At 39.4% G+C, this 21,424-nt stretch overlaps 4 protein-coding genes across 5 annotated transcripts; 1 reads left to right on the top strand and 3 right to left on the bottom strand.

The window, feature by feature from the left end:
* Positions 1–756: 756 nt before the first annotated feature.
* On the top strand, positions 757–21,307 carry LOC124300760 (protein fem-1 homolog C). Of its 2 annotated transcripts, none has more exons than XM_046755117.1 (9): positions 757–1,001; positions 1,086–1,550; positions 1,632–1,940; positions 2,032–2,395; positions 2,491–2,551; positions 2,646–2,828; positions 3,125–3,370; positions 17,791–17,916; positions 18,454–21,307. In XM_046755117.1, exons 2-9 carry the CDS (start codon positions 1,112–1,114, stop codon positions 18,673–18,675), a joined length of 1,950 nt encoding a protein of 649 aa, XP_046611073.1. In that variant the 5' UTR covers positions 757–1,001; positions 1,086–1,111; the 3' UTR covers positions 18,676–21,307. The 2 variants fall into 2 exon arrangements, with proteins under 2 accessions (XP_046611073.1, XP_046611074.1); XM_046755118.1 differs by having other exon boundaries at positions 1,070–1,550.
* LOC124300761 (uncharacterized) lies at positions 5,758–7,837 on the bottom strand. Its single transcript, XM_046755119.1, has 2 exons — positions 6,764–7,837; positions 5,758–6,700 (listed from the first exon to the last, which is right to left on the bottom strand). Exons 1-2 carry the CDS (start codon positions 7,732–7,734, stop codon positions 6,019–6,021), a joined length of 1,653 nt encoding a protein of 550 aa, XP_046611075.1. The 5' UTR covers positions 7,735–7,837; the 3' UTR covers positions 5,758–6,018.
* On the bottom strand, positions 8,283–12,316 carry LOC124300762 (uncharacterized). Its single transcript, XM_046755120.1, has 2 exons — positions 10,711–12,316; positions 8,283–10,558 (listed from the first exon to the last, which is right to left on the bottom strand). Exons 1-2 carry the CDS (start codon positions 10,825–10,827, stop codon positions 9,137–9,139), a joined length of 1,539 nt encoding a protein of 512 aa, XP_046611076.1. The 5' UTR covers positions 10,828–12,316; the 3' UTR covers positions 8,283–9,136.
* Positions 12,451–14,166, bottom strand: LOC124300764 (uncharacterized). The gene is made up of 2 exons (XM_046755126.1): positions 13,838–14,166; positions 12,451–13,666 (listed from the first exon to the last, which is right to left on the bottom strand). Exons 1-2 carry the CDS (start codon positions 14,079–14,081, stop codon positions 12,615–12,617), a joined length of 1,296 nt encoding a protein of 431 aa, XP_046611082.1. The 5' UTR covers positions 14,082–14,166; the 3' UTR covers positions 12,451–12,614.
* Positions 21,308–21,424: the final 117 nt, after the last annotated feature.

Raw genomic sequence — 21,424 nt, 5'->3', positions numbered from 1 at the left:
AACAAATTTACCAATGCCAGGACATCGGAGAAAATAAGTAAAGTTTATTGTTTTAACTTATATTACTTTTGCGAAACGGAACGTATTTATCCGGTTCAGTAAATAATAAGCATGACAGGTGAAAATTGGTATCATAACACAGATGTAGAAAATTTATCCGCCATCACAGCCAGGGGGAGTTCACTCAATGCTTTTAGATGGGACCGAATTTTGGCAGGCTGCAGGAGTACACTGTACCAACACAATATTGAAAAATTCGCAGTTACTATATTTCTATAGTTATTTCTTGCTAGAGTATAGTAACATGTCAGCATTACTTAGGATGTTAAGAGCGCCCTCTACCGAGTAATGTGATTCGAGAAAATTTAAGCGCAGAAGTTTAAATGAAAGAGAATATGATTTTAAAAATTGCAGTTGTAAATAGTTAAATAGCAATAAAAGTCAGCTCCAAAAATAAATAATTTTAAATAAAAATAACAAATCAATAATAAATGGTAAATGACAAATAATGCTCGAAATCACAAAAAAATTCAAGATAACCAATGTTTACACATGTAATCACAGTAACATAGGATACACGAATGGCGGAATATTGTTTTCCGGCTGCACATGTGCACATTATTATTATTAGCAGTTCTACCACTCTAAAATATTCACTTCTAGTAGAATTTTGTTTTCGTAACTTGTCGCGCCTTACTCCTGCAGCCTGCCAAAATTGCTTGGAGTGGGGGTAAAGAGTGAACTCCCCCTGTGTAAGGTAGACTGGGCACAAATCAATAAAAAAATAAAATGTAAAATGCAGTCGCTCTCGCTTGATACGCGTTTAAAATAGCTACTAGTTGTTTTGAAGGTTATGTGCCAAGTATAGTTATACCGTTGTTCTAAATATAATAATACACGGATAATTATAATACCTTTAAACAGAATAAAACACGGTGAAGGTCGGAGGTGCGGGTTTCGATTGTGTCCGTCCCAACAGCTTGGCTGTTGAAGAAGATAAGGTGAGATCTTTTTCTTGTTTGTTATTTTTCTCAGTCTCCTAAAATTGTAATATCAAAGTTATCCACAGTCTTGATTTTTAACAGAGAAGACGGGGTGAATCGCTAGCAAAATGTGGAGGTATTGTCAACGAGAGGAGCGGATCTCGAATATATCCAATGATCTGATGCAAGAATGCAAGACTGCAGCGCCAGGAGCGCGGCTGTCACCTGGCATGCGAAATAATCTGGAAAAGTATCAGGCTACGATGCGGAAGACTATAGTATCACGGCAAAAAGATGGATGTGCACCGCTGTTTATTGCTTGCAGAAGAGGCAACGCAGAGATAGTCGAGTATCTGATAAATGTTTGCCAAGCTGACATTGAACAGCGCGGCTTGTACGAGGTACCTGATGACAGATCTGTACATTGCGTAACTCCTTTGTGGTGCGCTGCTGTTTCCGGCAGGTTGCAGATCATCGAAATTCTTGTCTCCCATGGGGCAAAGATTGACGCCGTCTCCGATACTGGTTCAACGCCTGTTAGATCTGCGTGCTTCATGACACATCCACGTAATTTGTAAAATGCCAAGAAATCATTTTTTACAGATAGCATAAAAAACAAAGATATACATATTTCCAAATTATTTGCAGATATCGTCATGTATCTTGTGAAAAAAGGGGCCGATATATTCAGGGCTAACTACAACGGTGGTACTTGTTTAATAAATTCTGTGCAGAGCTACGAATTGTGCAAGTTTCTGTTGCAAAACAAAGCCGACGTCAATGCTAGGGACGTACAGAATAAGACTGCATTGCACTACGCCATCCAAGAACACAGATTCGCCACTGCCAAACTCTTACTGTATCACAATGCTGATCCAACTATACGATCTAGCGATAATGATGACGCCCTTCAAATAGCTTGCTTAAAGGGATCTACCCAAATTTTTGAATACCTCAGTAAGTGTAAACGGGAAGGCTGCGGTAATTCAAGGATAGAAAGAGGAATGAGTTCTGTAAACGTTTTCTTATATCCGTATTCTTGTTACAGTCAAAAACTTCGCCTACTCGCCACAAAGATTAGCAAATGCACATGAGTTGATGGGTTCGACGTTTTTGGAAGAGGATAATGCCCCTCAATCGACTATTAAATACTGGCGAATAGCTCTAGCGATAAGAAATGCATTCACAGTAAACAACGAGCCACTGCGCAAACGACCTGTTATACCTAAACGGGAGTGTTTTGGAAATGTGGGAGAATTTACTACTGTAGAAGAGCTTGACGCTATCGCCTTGGATGTCGACGCTATCAGAATACAGAGTCTTTTAATTTGCGAAAGAATACTTGGACCTCATCACAAAGACACACTGTTCAGATTGATTCACAGAGGTGCCTCTTACGCGGATTCTTTGAGGTGTGAATTACATTCATTGTTTTTATTCATTACTTTTTTGCGTATTATAGCAATTCATGTGTAACAGTAAAATATTATAACTATCCGTATCACAGACATCAAAGATGCATTGATCTGTGGAGGCGAGCGCTCAAGATTCGGGTCGAAAAAGATTCTGTAAGTATTCTGTCTTACAATTACAGTTGATATTCTGATCGAGCAGAATGGAAGAGTGGTTCCTAATTAATATTACTTTTTTATCATTGTACAGATACTGTGCAGTGATACCTGTTTCATTGCGCAAGCTCTAGTCAAGCTAATGGTGGATATAAACGAAAAGAAGATAGAATATGATTATAGAATGCCGGAGAAAAGAAAACCAGAATTTAGTGATGTTGAAGCGATCTTTCATCTCTTGGCAACTCCGCTTACAGCAGCAAGGCAGCTATTGGAAGTAAGATATAATGGTTAACAGTGAAATTTGTCAGTACGATCTTTCCAGTAAGGTTTATAAGCCTTTTGAAATATAATTCAGATGAGACAGATGCAGAGAGATGCAAATAGATGCAATAAGTTGAATTTTTACCCCATCGAAATACTGGAAAAATGGCTCAACATAGTAGTAATTGAAGACACATCAGTTCTCCAAAAATATCTACTGTCAAGATTATCTAATTTTTACTGTTTTTCGTTTTCTTTTGTATTATAAACCTTATCTCACTTATTACTCTTGTTAAACTATCAATGCAGATTCGTCCAGTTCACAAAAGGCAACAGGAAAGCTACAATCATATTTTAAAATGTGTTACCCACCTCATATACCTCCTGGTCGAAACAGCACGAACCGAAAGTGAGAAAGTACAAGCTCAATTACTGGTCTGCAACCTGGTCAAACAAAATCCAAGGTCTGCATCCACGGGAGATTCTCTCCTTCATCTTTGCGCATCAAGGTTGAACACCATCAGATCTAGCTACTTTTCCAGCGATGATATACCGGTGAGTGAAATTCTTCAATCAGTCAATTATTCCCGTCAAACTCTAAGACCAAAGCTTTTCTTTTCCGTACCATCAAGTTTTTGTTCCACGTTTTTGAGATCCGTTTATTTCTACCTTATCGTCAATCGTTGTTCTGCATATTACCATGTAGGTAAGCTCTTTTATTTACTTTTTTTGCTTGTTGCAATCTTATAGTGCATTCCGAAACTTTGTTCAAATCCATAGATATTTTGTAATTTGTAGTTTAGCCTTTAAGCAGATTGATAAAATGGCGTTACTTTTTCTGCAATGATTCAGCTGCTGCCAGTGCTTAAGTGCTTGGTAATGTTAAGCCAGCCCGACAATAACACAATTGTCTTATTGTTGCTCGTGAGTTCAATTTTTGTAAAATTTGCCACAACAGTGAGTTTTGTGCCTATTAATTTATAGGTACAAATATCAAGTTCACCTATTCCATATGGAAATTATATGACTTCATTTATACCAGTGGGTATTAATCAAGAGAAATCATAAAAAAAATATCTACGAAATCACCTGGCAACCGAGTGATGCTAATAATTTTTATTTCGTACGAATTGACACCACCGTTCAGTTGCTACGCGAGGCATAGCATTAACCAACATTCAATCGAGCTCGGTTTTTTACTTCTGACGTATATGATCTCATCCTAACTGGTTTTTCGAACTTGCTCGTTGGTATAAAACGTCAAGATGAACAGAGAAGTAACTCAAAAGGTGCGCAGCAGTGCTTTTATACGCCTTGTGTAGAGCGCGCTTCCTAGATGAAATCAAATAGGAAAATGAATATTTTCTCGTCCTGTATTCTAGTTTTTATCGGATACAGTGTGCTTGAATATTGCGCAATAGCCGACGACCAGTTCACGGTAACTCTAGAAAATTTAGCGAACCTACAAGATAGTCAACTGCGGGACAGATTGTGCTTCGAGAAGTTTAACGAATATTTGTCGAAGTTATGGGACAATGATTTGAACATTACGGACATTAGTGACGTCGGTGAGATACCGATATTTCGGGGGGAATTCAAAGAACCGAGTAGACCGAAGTACGACTTTCAGACACAAGAGTGGCTAATGGAGGATCCTAAGCCGATTTTAAAATTGCGGACATGCTTTGACGGATTATACAAGGCAGCGTCCCATCTTATGGACAATGAAACGCGGGATTGTTCGAGCGAATTCCTCAAGCGTTTTTTTGATCGTCAAGAACAATACACTGAGGTTAACGAGAAGTTGGTGAACGATGAAAAGCCACTTCCGTTCCGTGAATTCTTGAGCTTTATTGACGTCGAGGATGTAGTTTTCCAAAACAGAAGCTTCCGCGACAATCTCACATCTCATGAGAACAACACCTACGGTCATATGAAGTTCTTTATTCCAACTGACGAAGATAAAGATGAAAGAGTGTGGATATTGAGACAAGAATGTGATTGGGACGATTTGAGGCAGTACCAAGATGCCAAGGACGATCAACGCGTTGTTCTTGAATTGTTTAAAAACCAGACATTGCGATTGGTCAACCAACAGTTAGGCAACAGTATCGTCGAAAATATCAACCTCTACCGTAATATAACACGAAAGAATCTTTCAGACTGGTTAAAAGTGAGGCAAGCGATGATTGCTGAGGTAGAAAGCATCGTTGAAAAGCTGATGAAATCTCCGAAGAACGATACTCAATGGCTATGTGAATACGCGAGTGAAATTGCGAATAAATTCGCCAGTGAACAGAAGGATATTCTTTTGCCGTCCACCATTCATAGCGCCTACGCTGACTTGTCGGCGGAATTGTTTGAGAATAAGGCCAGATCGATTGAAAAACACTTGGAAAACCTGAACGATACGCGACGAGATTACTTTAAAAATTTAGCAGATAGATTCGAGATCGAAATGCGATGTTCCTCGTCGATTCAGCTCATGATATCTAATCAACAACGTTACGAGCTGGCTCAACTTTTCATCGGAAAGGGATTTCCCTATCCTCAGATCTATTGCAGGAGTATGAATTTAAACCTTGGTCTATTGGCACCCATGTATTGCAAATGCGTCGGAACATATTGCGTTACTCATGACATTGCATCACTTTACGCCGAGAGGTTTATACTGAAGAAAAATGACGTCGGAGACTACACCGTGTCCACATTCCAAATTAACAAACCTACTCAAAAAGTGGTTAGTTGGCCCGGGATTAAAGTCCTTTGAGCTAATTTACGAAACTCTATGAAAAATTCAACGTTACTCTTATTTAGTGATCGATTAATTATGATTATTTAAATAGGTATATACGCTTATGTCTGATTCCGATCTACGTACGTTAATCCTTAAGTTACGTTACCTGAATTTTACGAAATACAGAAATATATAATAAAAATGTGTGTAAACTGTACTTTATTTACGATATCGATAGTAAATTTGTAAATTGTTAAATTGATGATAATCTAGGTGTGAAATGTCATAAAATTGATTAACAAAGTTTTTATACTCCACATCGACGTTGGTCGCTTTCACCAAATTCTTTCCGTTCGACTATGCCTAATAACTAAAAGGATTCACATTTTGTCAATGATCTGGTTGAAAGCAATACGTATAGTTTACGTACAGTACGTAATTAATAATACGTATTAATACGCATAGTTTATATGTTAAGTTTTGGAGGGTTCTTCTGGTGTCGGTACCACCAAGTATTGAATTTTTGGTGAGCTATTCTGCTGTTGGCACTGTTGATGAGTTCATCGAGGGGTCGTATGCGGTAGGAAGAGTTTGTTGTTACCGAGTAAGTGTTGTTTGGAAGCAGGTTGAGCTGGAACCGTTCGGCCCTGACAGTGGCGATTCCGAATTCTTCACAGAACGTGCCCTGACACTTGCAGTATCTCGGCTGGACTAAACCAGCCGACATTTCCTTGACGTTACAATACGCGTATCCGTATGGCAGCTGGGTGCCGACGAATGCCATGGCCATCATGTAACGCTGGTGATTTTCTATCATCCGGACAAAGTTGGTCAGGCAGTAAGAGCCGTCCTTGTAGTTGGCCACTATAGGCTGCACCCCGGATTGACGGTAGTCATTTTTCGCCTTCAGAACCTTTTCCAGTGCCAGAATGTATGCATACTTCTTGCTCGCTTCGAGCTCAAACGACAGAGAAGTGTTCGGCATCTTGTCGAATATGATATCTTTCTGCTCTACGAAGAAATCGTACGCGAATTCCGCCGCGTATGTGCAAAGAGATTGAGCATCCCGTTTCTCTCTCTGAAGCTCTTTTATCTTGTCCAATATCATCTGCTCCATACGACTTCTGGCCTTGTTCCACAAGTTGTACCTATGGCAATGGAACGAGAAATTGAGATGCAATTTGAAATTTCAATTGAACCGCCGCACTCACCTGTATTCCGGAATGATCGCACCAGGCACCCACTTATGGAGTATTTCAGCAACGAGATAGGTGTTGACGTTAGTCTTGACCAGATCCCCGAATTTTTGGTACCTTGCATTCTCGTTCCCCACTTCCCTCAGTACCCTCGCGTTCCTGAACTCGCATTCCTGCTCGACTATGAATAACTTCATGTTTTTATCCTCCTCGGTCTTGATATAGAAATCTGTCATGTCCTCGTGTATGGCTCGCAATTCGTCGTCGAGAGCGTCGATGTTCTTGTTGTCGAATAGAAGTTCGGTCAATTCGTAGTAAGTGTAGAACGATTTGAAGGGGAGCTGTTCGCGCGAGGATGTCTTTATGAACGCTTTCATAACCATCGCGGTCTTGTTCTCCTTCACCAGGTAGTCAGGGTACATTCTGTTAAGACACCTTATTTCGTCTTGGTCCATCTTCGGTGCAACCTTGCTTACTAGATTTCTGACGCACTTGTCGAGCTTGTTCAGCGCCATCCCCTCGTCCTGTATCCACTCGGACTGCGGGTTGCTGTAGAGGTCCTTGAACACCGGCACCTCCATCGCGGTTGAAAAATTTCCCAAATCGTTTATGGACAATCTGTCGATCTCCTCCTGCCATTGTTTCGCTACCAGGTTGTCCAGCACCACCAAGCAGTACAGCTCGTTAACTTGTATCTGCTGTATCGTGGTCAGGTCCATCCCTTCTGTTGTGATCCTCGAAACCACCGTCGCCTGTACAGGCTTGTTGGTGGTGGGTATCGTTCTTAACGTCGTGGTGCTAAGCGGCCTTTTGGTCGTGGGCCTCGTTGCCAGCGTCCAAGGGCGAGGCGGTTTTTCGGTTGTTGGTGTTAGAAAATCCAGGGTATAATCATCGTAACCCGGGTACCACGAGGGACAATTGCAGTCACAGTGACTGCTCACGGCAACCACTATTGCGCAGGTCAGAAACACCACGCGGATATGCATCCTACTTCCATAGAGTCGAATTCGACTTTTTGACGAAAGTAAAGAAGCTATATAACGCGTCTGTGTTGTTCGCCCGGTGTACACGTTGACGCGATACAGAACCCCGTCGAGTACTAGCCATAGCCGAGTTAAGATTCCTAAATTTATACGGCGAGGTGAATTTTACTTTTTGCCGAAACCCTGCCGCACGGTTCAGACCGAGGTCACCCTGTCCAGGAAACCAGTTTCTACACGAGAGTGGTTATTAAAAGTCAACATACTACGCATCTTCATCTTTTTCCTCACCACGCAGATACATGGATGTTTCTGCGTACAACTTACAATGTGGTTATCCATCTTTCAGCTAGTGACGTCAGCTATTTTATTATCATGCGGCGCAATAATAGCGGTTGGTAAAATCGACGAGAAGAATATTAATAACTCGGAATTTAGTAGTTAACACGTGCAAAATATGTTACTATCGGGATATTCCAGGTACATCGTAAAAAAAAAAATTGTCGAATCAACTTTTTACTAATATATTAAAAAGTAGACAGGAAATACCTTAATTCATCGACATATTTCATACGTATATTTTTTTTTTTATTCATCCTCAACATACGAACGTACATACATAAATCAGATATGTGTAATTTCTTTTAACTACACTGGTCAAAAAAGAAAAATATAAAAGTTTTTTTAGCCCTCTTTCGTAAATGCTTTTTTTACCTTGGCATGAGAATACTAAAAATGTGTCTGTAAAAAAAACCCTATTTTCTCAGAAAAATCTGATCATTTAAAAAAATAAAAATGCGTGAAAATTTCTTGTAGCTTAATTTTCTAAAATTATTCTCACGACTTCTTGACACGTTCTGCTTTTCTTTTATACAAATATGATGGATAATCTCGTTTTGATGTCCGACTATTTTCTTTGATACCTCTTCTCGATCGCAAATTTTGAAAATCAATATATTCGAAATAAACAAAGAAAGTTTATGTGCTGACAATGTTCTCCAAAATGTGTACAGATCAAGGGTACATCGTGTATTCATCCAAGGTAATCGTTAGTTTAAGAAAGTTGAAATAGATTCACGTGATAAATCGTTGATGATAATGTCAAGTGTATACTTCGTCGTATATTTAGACATTTCGATATGATGAAATATTTTTAATATATTTTTCTTAATACTTATGTAGATAAAATACAAAAAATGTGTGATTTATTTAACGACCAATAAACATCTTGACCAGTATTATTATACATAAATGAATGGCGATAACGTGTTGTTAACCTTTACAAAAATGTTTGTCATTGGTTTCGCTAAATATCAAACAACAATCAAAGACGTTTCTCTACCCGCAGCTAATAAATGAAGATACTCTTGAGTTGATCTCTTTCTCTAGCGCGTAAGCCAGCGATTAGCTAGTCTCTATTCCAGGACTGGACCTTCTTTCTGCTTTTGAGGCCACTCAGGACGACTTTGAAGGTTCCATCAGGAGCCTGGGCGAGGGTGTATTCTTCAGCAAATAGAGCGGCGAGACCGTGAGCTACGCAGAAGCTGCCAACACAATTGCAAAATCTGGTTGCAATGAGTCCCAAGTTGAGGTTCTTATCCTTGCAGAAGAATTGCGGATAGTTATACTGCCCGTCAACGAAAGCCAGCGCGATGTCAAACCGGTGATGGTTCTGTACGAGGTGCACGAAAGAGCTGAAGCACCTTGTTCCGTTTTGGTACCGGTCGGCGAGGGTCTTGATCACGGGGTGACGGAAGTCCTTAAACTTCTCTAGCGCTTTTTCGATCCCTCTAGCCTTTTTCGCGACCTCGGTAATCCTCAGGGAGACGTAAGTGTCATCAGCCCCCAAAAGGATGTCCCCCTGTTCGTCCGAGAATTTGTAAGCCAGCTTTGTCGCCCGCTCGCAGAGCCACTGAGCGTCCTTCTTCTGGGTGCGCAGCTTCGCCACTTCTTCGTTGATCTCCGGAATCATCCTTTGCCTAGCCGTTACCCAAGCTCGGTATACATGTCTAGGCAAGGTGGTGTTTAGGTTCCAATTCTTCACCACTCGATTGGCCAACTGCTGATTTACGGAATCTCGCACCTGGCGCTCGAATTCCTTGAACTTTGCGTTGCTGTTCGAAGCTTCGCGTAGCGCTTTGGCATTCTTCCACTCACATTCCTGCTCCATTATGTAGTAAGGTTCGACCCTGTCCTGCTCGGTCGTTAGAAAGCTCTCCGCGTGTTCGTAGACTGTTCTCTCCAGGCTGCCAAGCGCGTCCGGTGTTCTGCTCTGAAACATCAACTCCACGAAGTCGGTGAAGCTGACGAATCTGCGGAATGGAAGCTGCTTCCGGGCTGAAGCCTTTACGAACTCCTTGAACACCTCCTCGTGTACTATCTCCTCTTCAACGTGGTACGCGAAAATTGAGTTGAGGCAATTTATCTCCTCTTGGCTCATCAACGGCACGATATCCGGCACCAGACCTCGAATGCATGTATCTATTTGCCTCGAAGTCGATCCTCCCTCCATCAGCCACTCTTGCTCATCGGTGTTGTACTTAGGCTTAGATGGTTCCTGAAAATCATGTTCTGGCTCGACGTTGCCCAGATCCTGGATCGATATTTTGTCCAAATCGCTGCTCCACTTCGATTTTAGGATCTCGTCGACCCTCTGCAGGCAGTTCAGATCCCGGTAGTATTTCCGTTGCAGTGAGGTGAGGTACATCTCATTGAAGGCTGGGAGTTGTTCCCAATTTTCTTCTTGCCCAACCGCGACATTGTAACAGATGATCAAAAGCAAGACAGACTTCATTGTCTCGGCAGAGATCTGACTCGATTCCGGTATATCCTTAGAATACACAGATTATATACCAATGGGTTCTGCTAGTCAATTTTACATGTAAAGCCAAGCCTACGGTAATTTATACACACGTGATATATTAAACCAGTTTCCAAGTTGAACAAAGTAAAGGTGGTAGAGATGATGGGGCTGGAACTCACCGTATCAACACTGATTATAATTATTCCACGTTTATTTCTTTCATTTCTCTTTTTGCACTCATCTGCAATATTATTATTACCAACTCTAAACGTGTTACACGTGGGGATCTCCAACATTCACAAGCAAAGTTCCGAGCTCGACTGATTGCGGTTTGGACTCTGCCAAACTGGGATTACCATATTTTATATGCTTAATGGATCCGTGCGTACATCATTCGTTTTCTTTTTTTGGATGGTAGTTTATACACGTTATATTATGTTACTCGAAATTGAATACACCATTTATGATTTTTTTGTCTTTATGCTTGAATCCAGATTGTTCACCACTGTATCGCACATGTTTTTTATCGTAAGAGAATATTTATACGACAAATGTATGACATAATCCACTTTGAACTGTGTTTGTCAAGCCTTATAAGCTACACTGCAACACTGTGTACAATAAATACGCCTGACATTGATTGATTCACCATGACACTTTTCGTCGAAGATGTGAGAAGATTTGTCGAAGCATTCCCGAGTTCTTAATCCCGAAGTAATGAGGACCGCGAGTTTCTCGCTACCTAGCTGCACCTACCAGTCTCTCTCCCCCATTTCTCCGCCTCTCCGTAGTGCCGATCCTGCTAACGACGCGGTAGGCACCATTCTGATCTTGTGCCAATCTGTAATCGTTCGCCGGTAGCGATGGTAAGTCGATATCGGCGCAGAAATTTCCACTGCAGCTGCAAATGTGAGAAGAGACGCTTCCCAAACCAGGGCCCAACGTCTTGCAGTATACATCTGGGTACGTGTATCGAGACTCCATGAATACCGAGGCCATAATGAGGCAGTGGTGCTGCTGCATCATCATGCAAACTCCATCCAGACCCCGGGAATCCCGATCTATTCTCGTCGTGAGCGAGTTCACGGTCACTTGGTGAATGTCTGCGACGTTCTTTCAACACCATTCCTGGATCCTTCTGATACCATTAGCTATCGTACCAGTCTTCGATCGCACTCGTAGGTTGCTTACGCTTTTGCTGAGACTGAATAATTACGACCTGAAGTAGTCACCTGCCAGTTTAGTCGCGTGCTCGCACATCCACCTAGTGCCTCTGTTCCAGGGTCCAAAGCTTTTCAATCTTTTCGGCCAATGACCGCTTCGTCGCTTTCCTGCTTCGAATCCATGCCTTGATGTTCTGCTGGGAAATTACCGCTTCGTCGTCCAGAACCGACTTGCTCAGCATTTGGTTCAGCGATCTTCGAACCTGTGCCGCGAACTTTCGGAACTTCGATTTTGGGTTTCGGGCCGACCGCAGGGCCATCTCATTCTTCCAGTCACACCGATTCGATCTTTTTCTTCACAGTGGATTTTTACGGCTGATATAAACAGTGTCAGTAAAATTAGCTTCATGATCGGTACCGATTGGTATAACCCTGCAGATGTTCAGACCGTTGGGTGTCGGAGGCTATATAAATAAACTTTCCCCCCTCTTAGAGTTGTGCAGTTGAATAATATCCGATTTCTTATGAAAACTTGATTACGCGATGACATGAGCTGCTGTGCATTTGACACTGAATATCTTTTTGCTCCTGATGAATAATCATTGGTTTGCGTATTGCTAGATCCTGGATTACCTCTTTGATTACCATTGTAATCGTGAACCCCTGATGATTGTATTCAACGTCAACATCCTTAAAGTTGTCAATTTTTCTCTTTTTATTGAGGGCGGTTGAATATATATTGGATAAACGAACGAATGCGAAAATAGTTCAGTATTATTATTTTTTTCTCAATGTACGTCAATCATAAATCCAACATAAAATGTATCAATATAGTATCATAAAATTTTTTTAGTAAACAGACAATAACAATAACGTAATATCACAATCAGAAAATTGTTGACAAATATGTAAAAGTAGCTTTACGTTTCCAACCAGTGATCCTTAGGGGAGTAATCACACGTGACTTTGTACGTTCCATTTCCTTCTTGAACCAAGGTATAATTGTACGAGTACACATAAGGGATAGAGTGTGTGGCGCATATTGTGCCACTACATTTACAAAAGTTAGGAGCAATGTGGCCTAAATTTTCTTCATCATTCTTGCAGTAAAGTTGGGGATAGTTATAGATCTCATCGACGACTGCCAGCGCGATGGTAAGCCGATGGTTGTGTTCTACAACGTGTGTTAATGCTTCGAAACACATTTTCTGATCTTTGTGCTCCTCTTCGGCCAGGATTTTCACCGACGCTCGATCGCGGCTGCTTCGATTGACAAGTATGGATCCCTGCTCTCTTGACAATTCGTAAGCGAATCGTGTCGCCCACATGCACAGCCACTGAGGATCTTTATTTTGAAAACGTATTCTCGCAATTTCTTCGTCAATGTTCATCATCATATTCTTTCTGGCATCCAGCCAGGCCATGTACCGTAATTGAGTCAGAGTGGAATTCGAGTTCCAGTGCCTCAAAATTATATTCCCTACCATCTGGTTTACGGAGTCCCGTACTTGACGTGCGAATTCCACGAACCTCGCGTCATCATTTGCAGTCTCGCGCAATGCTTTGGCATTCTTCCATTCGCACTCCTGCTCCATTATGTATGTTCGATCCAATCTATCCTCGTCTGTTCTCAGGTACTTCTTACTCTGATCAAAAACTTTTTTTTCTATATCGTCGAGAGCGTCCGGTTTCTTCGACTGGAACAGCAAGTCCACCATCTCGACGAAGCTGACGAACCTGCGGAATGGTGGCTGCTCCTCGAGCGACGATTCCAAAAATCTCTTGAACGTTTTCTCCTGTGCCTCTTCTTCCATGACGTAGTTCCTGAGGATTACGTTGAAGCATTTTCCATCTTCCTCATTCATCGTCGTCATTATGCCTGATTGCATCATTTCGAGAACGCACGACTGTATGGTATTCGAAGTTGATCCTGCCTCCAGTAGCCATTCTTCTTCGTCGGTGCTGTACCTCTCTGCAAGTAGGGATCCATGAGAGTGATAATAAAAGAAAAAATCTGAGACCCGTAATGCAACCGCAATGGTGTACTTAAAAACCGTGATCATCGTCAGTATCTTCTCTCCGAAGGTCTAAGATTCAAAACTCGCATATCACACAGTGCTTTACATCATTTTTTTGAACTTACCGTCTCGTCGCTTCACCAGCGGTACATTGTCCAGGGCGTCGTCTGATACTTTTTTCAATCTGTTGTTCCATTTCGATGTTAGGAAGTTGGCAACCCTCTGCAGGCACTTCCACTCTTCCACGTGTCGATGCTGAAGCGCATAGAAATGCTCTTCGTTGAAAGCTGCCGGTTCTTTAGAATTTACTTGATCCTCGAGTCCGTGTACTCCAGCGTAAGAGAGAACGAAAAGCAGGATCAGGTTCATGGTGACACTGATCGAGGAATTGTTTAACTGCAGTTTCAAATCGTATACGCGACTTTTACTTTCCTTAGATTGAATGGTATTTACATCTTTTCGCTGCTCGTTTATATCCAATCTTACAGTTGGAGAGGGGGCAGAATAGCTTATCCAATTCTCGGAAGTTTTAGATCTAAATCTTGTTCGTTATTAATCGTACCGTATTTGTCCTCATTCTCTAATATTATATGAATTTACTATTGCTTATTTTGTATTTACCAATTTACAGTAAGTGGTTGTTTATAGGCTACCTTCAAAACACCGTTCAAGTGATATAACTCGACTGATGTTTAGTGCAGTTCACAGATTTCTGTCGGTTATAACTACTTTCGTATAGCTCGTATGTATCGATCTTACCCAGATAGCAAAAGTTTTAGTTTCGAATCGAAACAAATAATAAATAAATAAACAAAATGTTATCATCATACGTTTTTTTCAATCTCCGTATAAATACATTGTCTTCATTGATCCAAGTTAGTTTACCTGTCAAACCGGTCTCGGCTTGCTCAATGACGAGGATTGACCTTCACCAGCATTTAATGGATGTATACCGAAGTTAAAGATCTTTTATTACTAACAGCCTCTAGCTAGATAAGGTATTCGTCGTATAGAGAAAGGTTCAAAAAAACATACTTACTTTGCCAGTTTATTTATTTTTGTTTGATTCTCGCCATTTTTAGCTTGAGCTAATTAAAATTCGGCTTAGAATCGAGTTTCAATTCATTAAAAATAACTGTCATCCTAACTATAGGATCTGTCTAACAGCGACATATTACATAGTATAATTATTATTTTTCTCTTTATCATTTGACTCTCCGATGGACGGTTGTTTGTTATTTTAGAAGTATACATACGAATGCACAGTGTTTTTATTGTTGGATTTTTTTTCAACCTTGAAAGCTTGCGTAGATAACTTTCATAAATTATACTCGTTGTGGCTAGGGTAACTGAATCCTAAACAAAAAATAGTTACTCTTCTACGTGGTCTACGTGGATAATAGTTACTATTATCGTCGAGATCATCACCTAAAATTCCGCCAAAGAAAAGACGTTCAAAGAAATCTATTTCTCGTAGCAACCGAAGTAGGTATATAATTTAGAATGAAACAAGAACACCATTTATGAATAATAATAATTTATTATAATATACATAGTTCGTTCTTATACGACATTATCACTCATTCTTCTCGTACGATTTTTCATCCTTCATGCCAGTTGACGATTCTTACAGACTTGATGACCCCAAGTGAATTGTCGACAAGTGTACCACTTTACTTCATGCACGGTCAATCGACGCATCGCATTCCTCCGTATTTTTCACGTTCTGTTCAATACAACATTGCCGTTTACTAGCTTGTACATGTTGGCCTTGAGTTCCCCGACATCGTTGATGGTGCAGAAGCTACCAGCGCACCTACAGTACCTAATAGCCATGTGCTCATGTGTACTGGTGGCCGCGTTCTTGCAGACAATCTCGGGATAAGTGAGAGAGTTCTGAGGTTGAACGTAGCGCTGAACAATCGAGTACAAGAAGTGATTGGACATCAACTCGCCAAAAGTCTCTATACACCGTAACTCAGGCTGGATGGAATGTCTGAAACGTCTGAAATCGAGGCACTCCGTGGACTCGCCGTTGGCACATATATCGAGTTCCCTGACACGGCTCTTGTCGTTGTAGTCGGTGGTGACCAACCGAAGAGGAGAAACCCTCTCGGCCAATAAGACCTTGATCTCTTCCTCGGCGAAGAAACTCGCCAGAATTGTTGCGTACTTGCATAGATGTTCGGTGGTGAACGTCCCCGGCATAAGATCACCCATAATGGAGTTCAGGTCCTTAAGGTTCCTAGCTCTGGCCGGGATCCAACGTCTGTACACCGTGACCCACGTGCCCGGTTTCAGGTCCTTGGCGCCAAAGACAGAATGCGCCACCTGGATCGAAACCGAGCGAAGTACCTGATTCTTAAACTCTTCGAGCATTCGATCCCAGTCACCCTCACGCTTCTCGAGTTCGGCCAAGTCCCGCCATTCGCAGGCCTGATCGATCAAGAAGGCCTTGTCCGCGCCACTAGCGTCGCGATCGATGAGTTGTTTGACCGTGTTTTGGATCGGTCGAAACTCCGGCATGATCCACATCCGGATTTTACCCTCTGAGAGCACATCGAGCAGTTCTTGGTAGTTGAGGAAGACTCGGAATTGGACCGGCAGCGTTTCGTCGAAGAGAGCCGCTGACGAGATGATCGACTCGTTCTCCAATTCGGTGCTTACAAGGTCCTTAAGGCACCTTTCCAACCCTGGATTCTTCTTCAGTTCGGCCGTCAGGTTCCCCATACAATTTTTCAGCTCACTAGTCGGCAATCTTTCCTTCGCTTCCGGTTCCACGGCACCGTCATTCGATTTCCTCAAATTATCGTTAAGCTTGTAACGTGAGGTCCATTTGTCAGTCAGTGATCTGTCCAGCTGCATGAAGCAGTTGAGCAACTCCTCCGTTCGTCGTCCCAGCTCACTCGTAAGCAACTCGTTTCTTTCCGGGTCCCAATCGTCATCCAGGCACCATGACGGTGACGCTGCTATCAAACCGCACAGTACAAAAATCACCAGCATCTTGAACGTCCGTCACTTCTCTCGCCACGGTGTAACTGCTTTATGCGAAATTCTGACTCTCGGTCCTGCGATATACTCCATCCTTCTCTCTCCTAGCTTCATTCTTAAATACCTGTTTTCGATCAGTTTACATGTGTTCGCGTATCGCATGCTCAGGCAATACGCTCGAGCCAAGATCACCGTCCGGGTTTTCCTCAACTGATCTCACTCTTATGGTATATCTGCATAACCGGACTGAGATATGCATCGCTTTCAATGTGTTGAAAAAACTTCCCGGCAGTTTCGCGTGTAAGCGGCGCATTTGAGGGGTCGTCTAGTGCGAAGGCTGTTTTTTTGGGATATTCATTTTTTACGACAAACCGTTGTAACAAAATTTATCATATTTTTCACATTATATTTATTGACGTTTAAACCAACTTTGTCAATTTTTTGGAGACGAATTATTGAATATTACCTAATGTATACTACCCGATAGGAACGTGTGTAAAATAAAGTGTAGACATGATGTCTCAAAAATCACTAGTCCAATCCTGTCCAAATTTTTACAGCATCTTTATTGTACCTATACCTATTGCGTGAACTAGGATAATCATGATTGCTTTGGTAGTTTTTGTTATATGAAAAAAAAAATTGAAATTTGCATTTTTTCCATTTATTTAGCTGGTAAAAAAAAAATTACTAACGCAATCATGATTGTTATAGTTCACGCGATAGGTATAAGTGTAATAAAAGTGCTGTAAAAATTTGAACCGGTTGGTCTAGTAATTTTTGAGATATCACGTCTACACTTTTTTTTCACACACGTTCCTATCAAGCACTGTACGTTACGTTATATTCAATGTTTCGTCTGTAAAAATTTAACAACGTTTGTTTAAATATCAATAAATACAATGTGAAAATTATGAGAAATTTTATTTCAATGGCTTGTCTTAAAAAAAAAAAATACCCAAAAAAACCTTTAAAAAAAACAGCCTTCGATGGTTTTTCAGGCTAAGACCCATTTTTTTTCATTTGCAACATTTTTTTTTTTTTCCAAGTAAGAAGTTTCACGGCATTTGCATTATTCTTGTTTCAGATGATATTCCCACACTTCAAAGTAATCAAGCTTCTTTTGTTATGCGGAGCCCACGTTAACGTCAGAAACAAATTTCGGTCAACTCCTCTTCACGTCGCTAGTAATGCCTACAACTTTTCAAACCCGGTGAGTAATTAATTAATCATCAATCTGCTACCAATACGGTTCACGTAATCAATTATACTGTAATTATTAGTATCATTCGATTACTCGATCGTTGAGTACACTAATTGTAAGAATAGATTTCATCAGTTCCTCAAAATTTCACCGTACTCGAAGTATATGAATTTTGGCTAATTGGCAAAGGTTTTCAACTAATGATATTCGAATGAAACAATCTTGCTGATCAAAAAAAAAACAATTTCTTTCTAACTCGTCTTTCCTTTTTAATCCGAACATTCCAATTTCGGAGAATTGAAGTATGGGAAAAAACGAATGATTATTTATTTATTTATTTTTATTTTTTTTTTACTTCAGATTAACATTTTTCAGCATTCATATCAGCAGATGTGGAAATTCCGAAGGTAATCCTGATTATTCTTGTTTGTGTTTCTTCTTTTTTCGTGGCGTCTAAAGTCAGATGCTTCTCAATTCGGGAATTACGACGAGCGTCAATTGATTGTAAGGCCGATGCGATGATGGTTTTATTTTCTTTATTTTCAGCTTATCAAACTTCTCCTTGACCACGGAGCGCATTTGGACATGCCCAACAAGTTTGGCGACACTCCGGCCCGTCTGATATCCCTAAATCCTCACAACAGTGTGAACTTGGTGAATTACATAACTCTGAAGTGCCTCGCTGCGCAAACGATTTGCAAGTATGCGATACATTGCACCGAGGTGCCGAGGGCGCTTTACAGATTTTTGGAATTTCATAAGGAATAGAATAGCGTTTGAGTAAACTGAGCCTGAAGTAATACACTAAAAATGAATTCAATTATGCAGATGTGAAAGAATGAGCAACATATCTCTCAAGAATAACACTGCAAGTGACAGTAAGCAGTTTAAATAATTTATCTTGAAATAACAATGTAACAACGTCGAAAAATTCAGGCTAGATATCACACGGCTACAAATTTAAGGTTCCTCAATATTTTTTTTTTTTTTACACAATTACGTTCTTATTCAACAAAATTTTACCGACTCCTTTTACAGATTTATTTTCCACACAAGTTTTGTACCAGGCGTGATATCGAATTCATTCAAAGAACTTGTCGTTTTTTTATACGAGTAAAGGAGTAGAATCGCGTTATTGAAGAATGAAGGTAATCTCGTTTTAGTTGTATGTCACATGTATTCGTTGAAAATATTTTTATTTTTTATTTTCATTTGTTTTTACTAAAAACAACTGTTTTCAAGTTAGAACAAATGAAATAATTGGAGAATTGAATCTTATTCTTATTACTTTTTGTCTTCTTATTTTACTGTGACTTGCACAAAATTTTCAACGGTATACGCATATTGACAAAAATTCTTTTTCTCCGTACAGGGTTACGTGTAAAATTTGAATATGGTCCTGCACTCCTTTATGTATATTATAAAAATGTATCCGTGTGTACAAGACTATATTTAGCGAACGTGATAATGTGTAGGTAATAATTCTTGTTTTATAATCAATAACGCTGAATCCGATCTCACATTTATTCGATGAAAACGATGATAAAGTATACATAATAACTGCAAAGTTGGAAATGATAACAAATTATAAACATATAAGCATACAAAAAAGATTCTTGCCAATTCTTTCGTCGTATGTGGATTAATATGATGTATTTATTCGTTTAACAAACGATCAAGTAATATACAATTCATAGTATGCAATAGCTTGGTCGTCATTGATCGAGGAAAACGTTTCATTGAAGTGAAAATTTCCCATCTCATAAATTTCTCTTTACAAGAAATAAAACAATTGCTGAGTTAACGTATTTGACGAAATTCAGTTCTCTCTTTTTCTGCTAGTTTATAATTTTTCTTCTTCAAACAACGTCTTTGAATGAATTTGTTTCTCTACGACAAATATATCGGAGAATCGTAAGAAAAAGTTTGACATATATATAGACATCCTTATGTCTGATGAAAATTTGAATTTCTGTGAAAGTTAACTGCGGTAATTCTTGAACAAAAAATATTCGTTAATAGTTTTAATGTCAATGCTAGTCATATTATATATTATATACACAGATTTTTCTGAGTACAGCATTGCATATAATACCGATTCGCTTAAAACGAAATACAAGTGAACAAGAACGCGTGTATTTATACATAATTAATGATATGATTAAATTAGTGTGTTGAGGTAATATTCAACAGTTAAAAATGATATAATATATATACGTATGAGTTTGTTAATTTTTACAATTAACTAATTTTATCTTGTCACAAACAATACACTATATTGTATTCCATTTAAAGGATCACAGCTGTAATTGACGCGCTTAATCAATATTAACGGACTAGTTTTCCGTATATGAGTAATCAGGCTCCTAATAACTATGCATATTCATTACAAAATTATGATAATCCTATTATATCTGTTATATTTAAACTTTTCATTGCAACGTATAAATGTGCTGACCTAATGTTAAAAATTACATTAAAATTTTTCACCATCATATGCGAAGATAAGGAATAAGTTCTAAATTAATTTTAAACCTAAGCGTCAGATTAGAAATGATATGCGAGGATGAAAAAAAAAAAAAAAACGAAAACACACAGCTGAAATAATCAGTTACAGACTTATATGTAATGTGGGAATTTAGAAGAGGAGAATTTTTTCTTTTCCAACAATTCCAACAAACGGGAACTTGTTTGAAAAATTTATTTCTTGCATCGTTTAGAATTCAACGATCCTGTAACTGGCACTCAATAATTGCGATATACCATATATACCTATATATATATTAATAATAAAAATTTCCATAGATTTATTCCATGATCGGTGTTTATAGTGTGAGATGATTGAAAATTTGTTTCGTTTTACGTATACAATACTGCACACGAAATATAATTAATCCAAAATCAAACGAGCATGCTAATTGATAATGAAAAGAGAAACATATATGTATAAAATAACAATACGTCTATGATAATGATGAAGTATGATAATGAATAGTAATTAGTGGTAAATTTACATTTATACACAAATTTTTATGTGCGGGAAATAAAGTGATATGTTATCGATATATTATTTATGTGTATCTACGTACATAATATGGCACGTATTGTGAATTAAGGGAGAAGAGGTTTCGTTTTTCAAAAGAATTTTTATTCGCATATTATTATCAGGATACATACATAGTACAACGTAACATACTACGGCAACTTCTCGTTAATAATATTTTTTTTTTTAATCTCTTAACCGCATAATTGACGAACACGAAAATAACAAATGAAGAATAAAGCCGCACAATCTGTGGCGTAGGGACTCATTTTTTCTAATATCTCTTATTCGTCGTTTTATTTCTCTCTTATCAATACTTTTTTTCACCAATCTTCGTAACAATCAATCCGTAATCGTTAAAAAAAAAAAATAACAGTAACTTGTGTATAATTACATCGCTTTATTTCATCACAGTTTGATCGGAGTATAAAATACCAAGTGATATGTATATAATATGTATATTTTTTTTTTCTT

Source organism: Neodiprion virginianus, chromosome 3 (genome assembly GCF_021901495.1).
Source record: "Neodiprion virginianus isolate iyNeoVirg1 chromosome 3, iyNeoVirg1.1, whole genome shotgun sequence".
Classification (NCBI taxonomy): Eukaryota; Metazoa; Arthropoda; class Insecta; order Hymenoptera; family Diprionidae; genus Neodiprion; species Neodiprion virginianus.
This window is presented reverse-complemented; position numbering and strand designations above follow the sequence as displayed.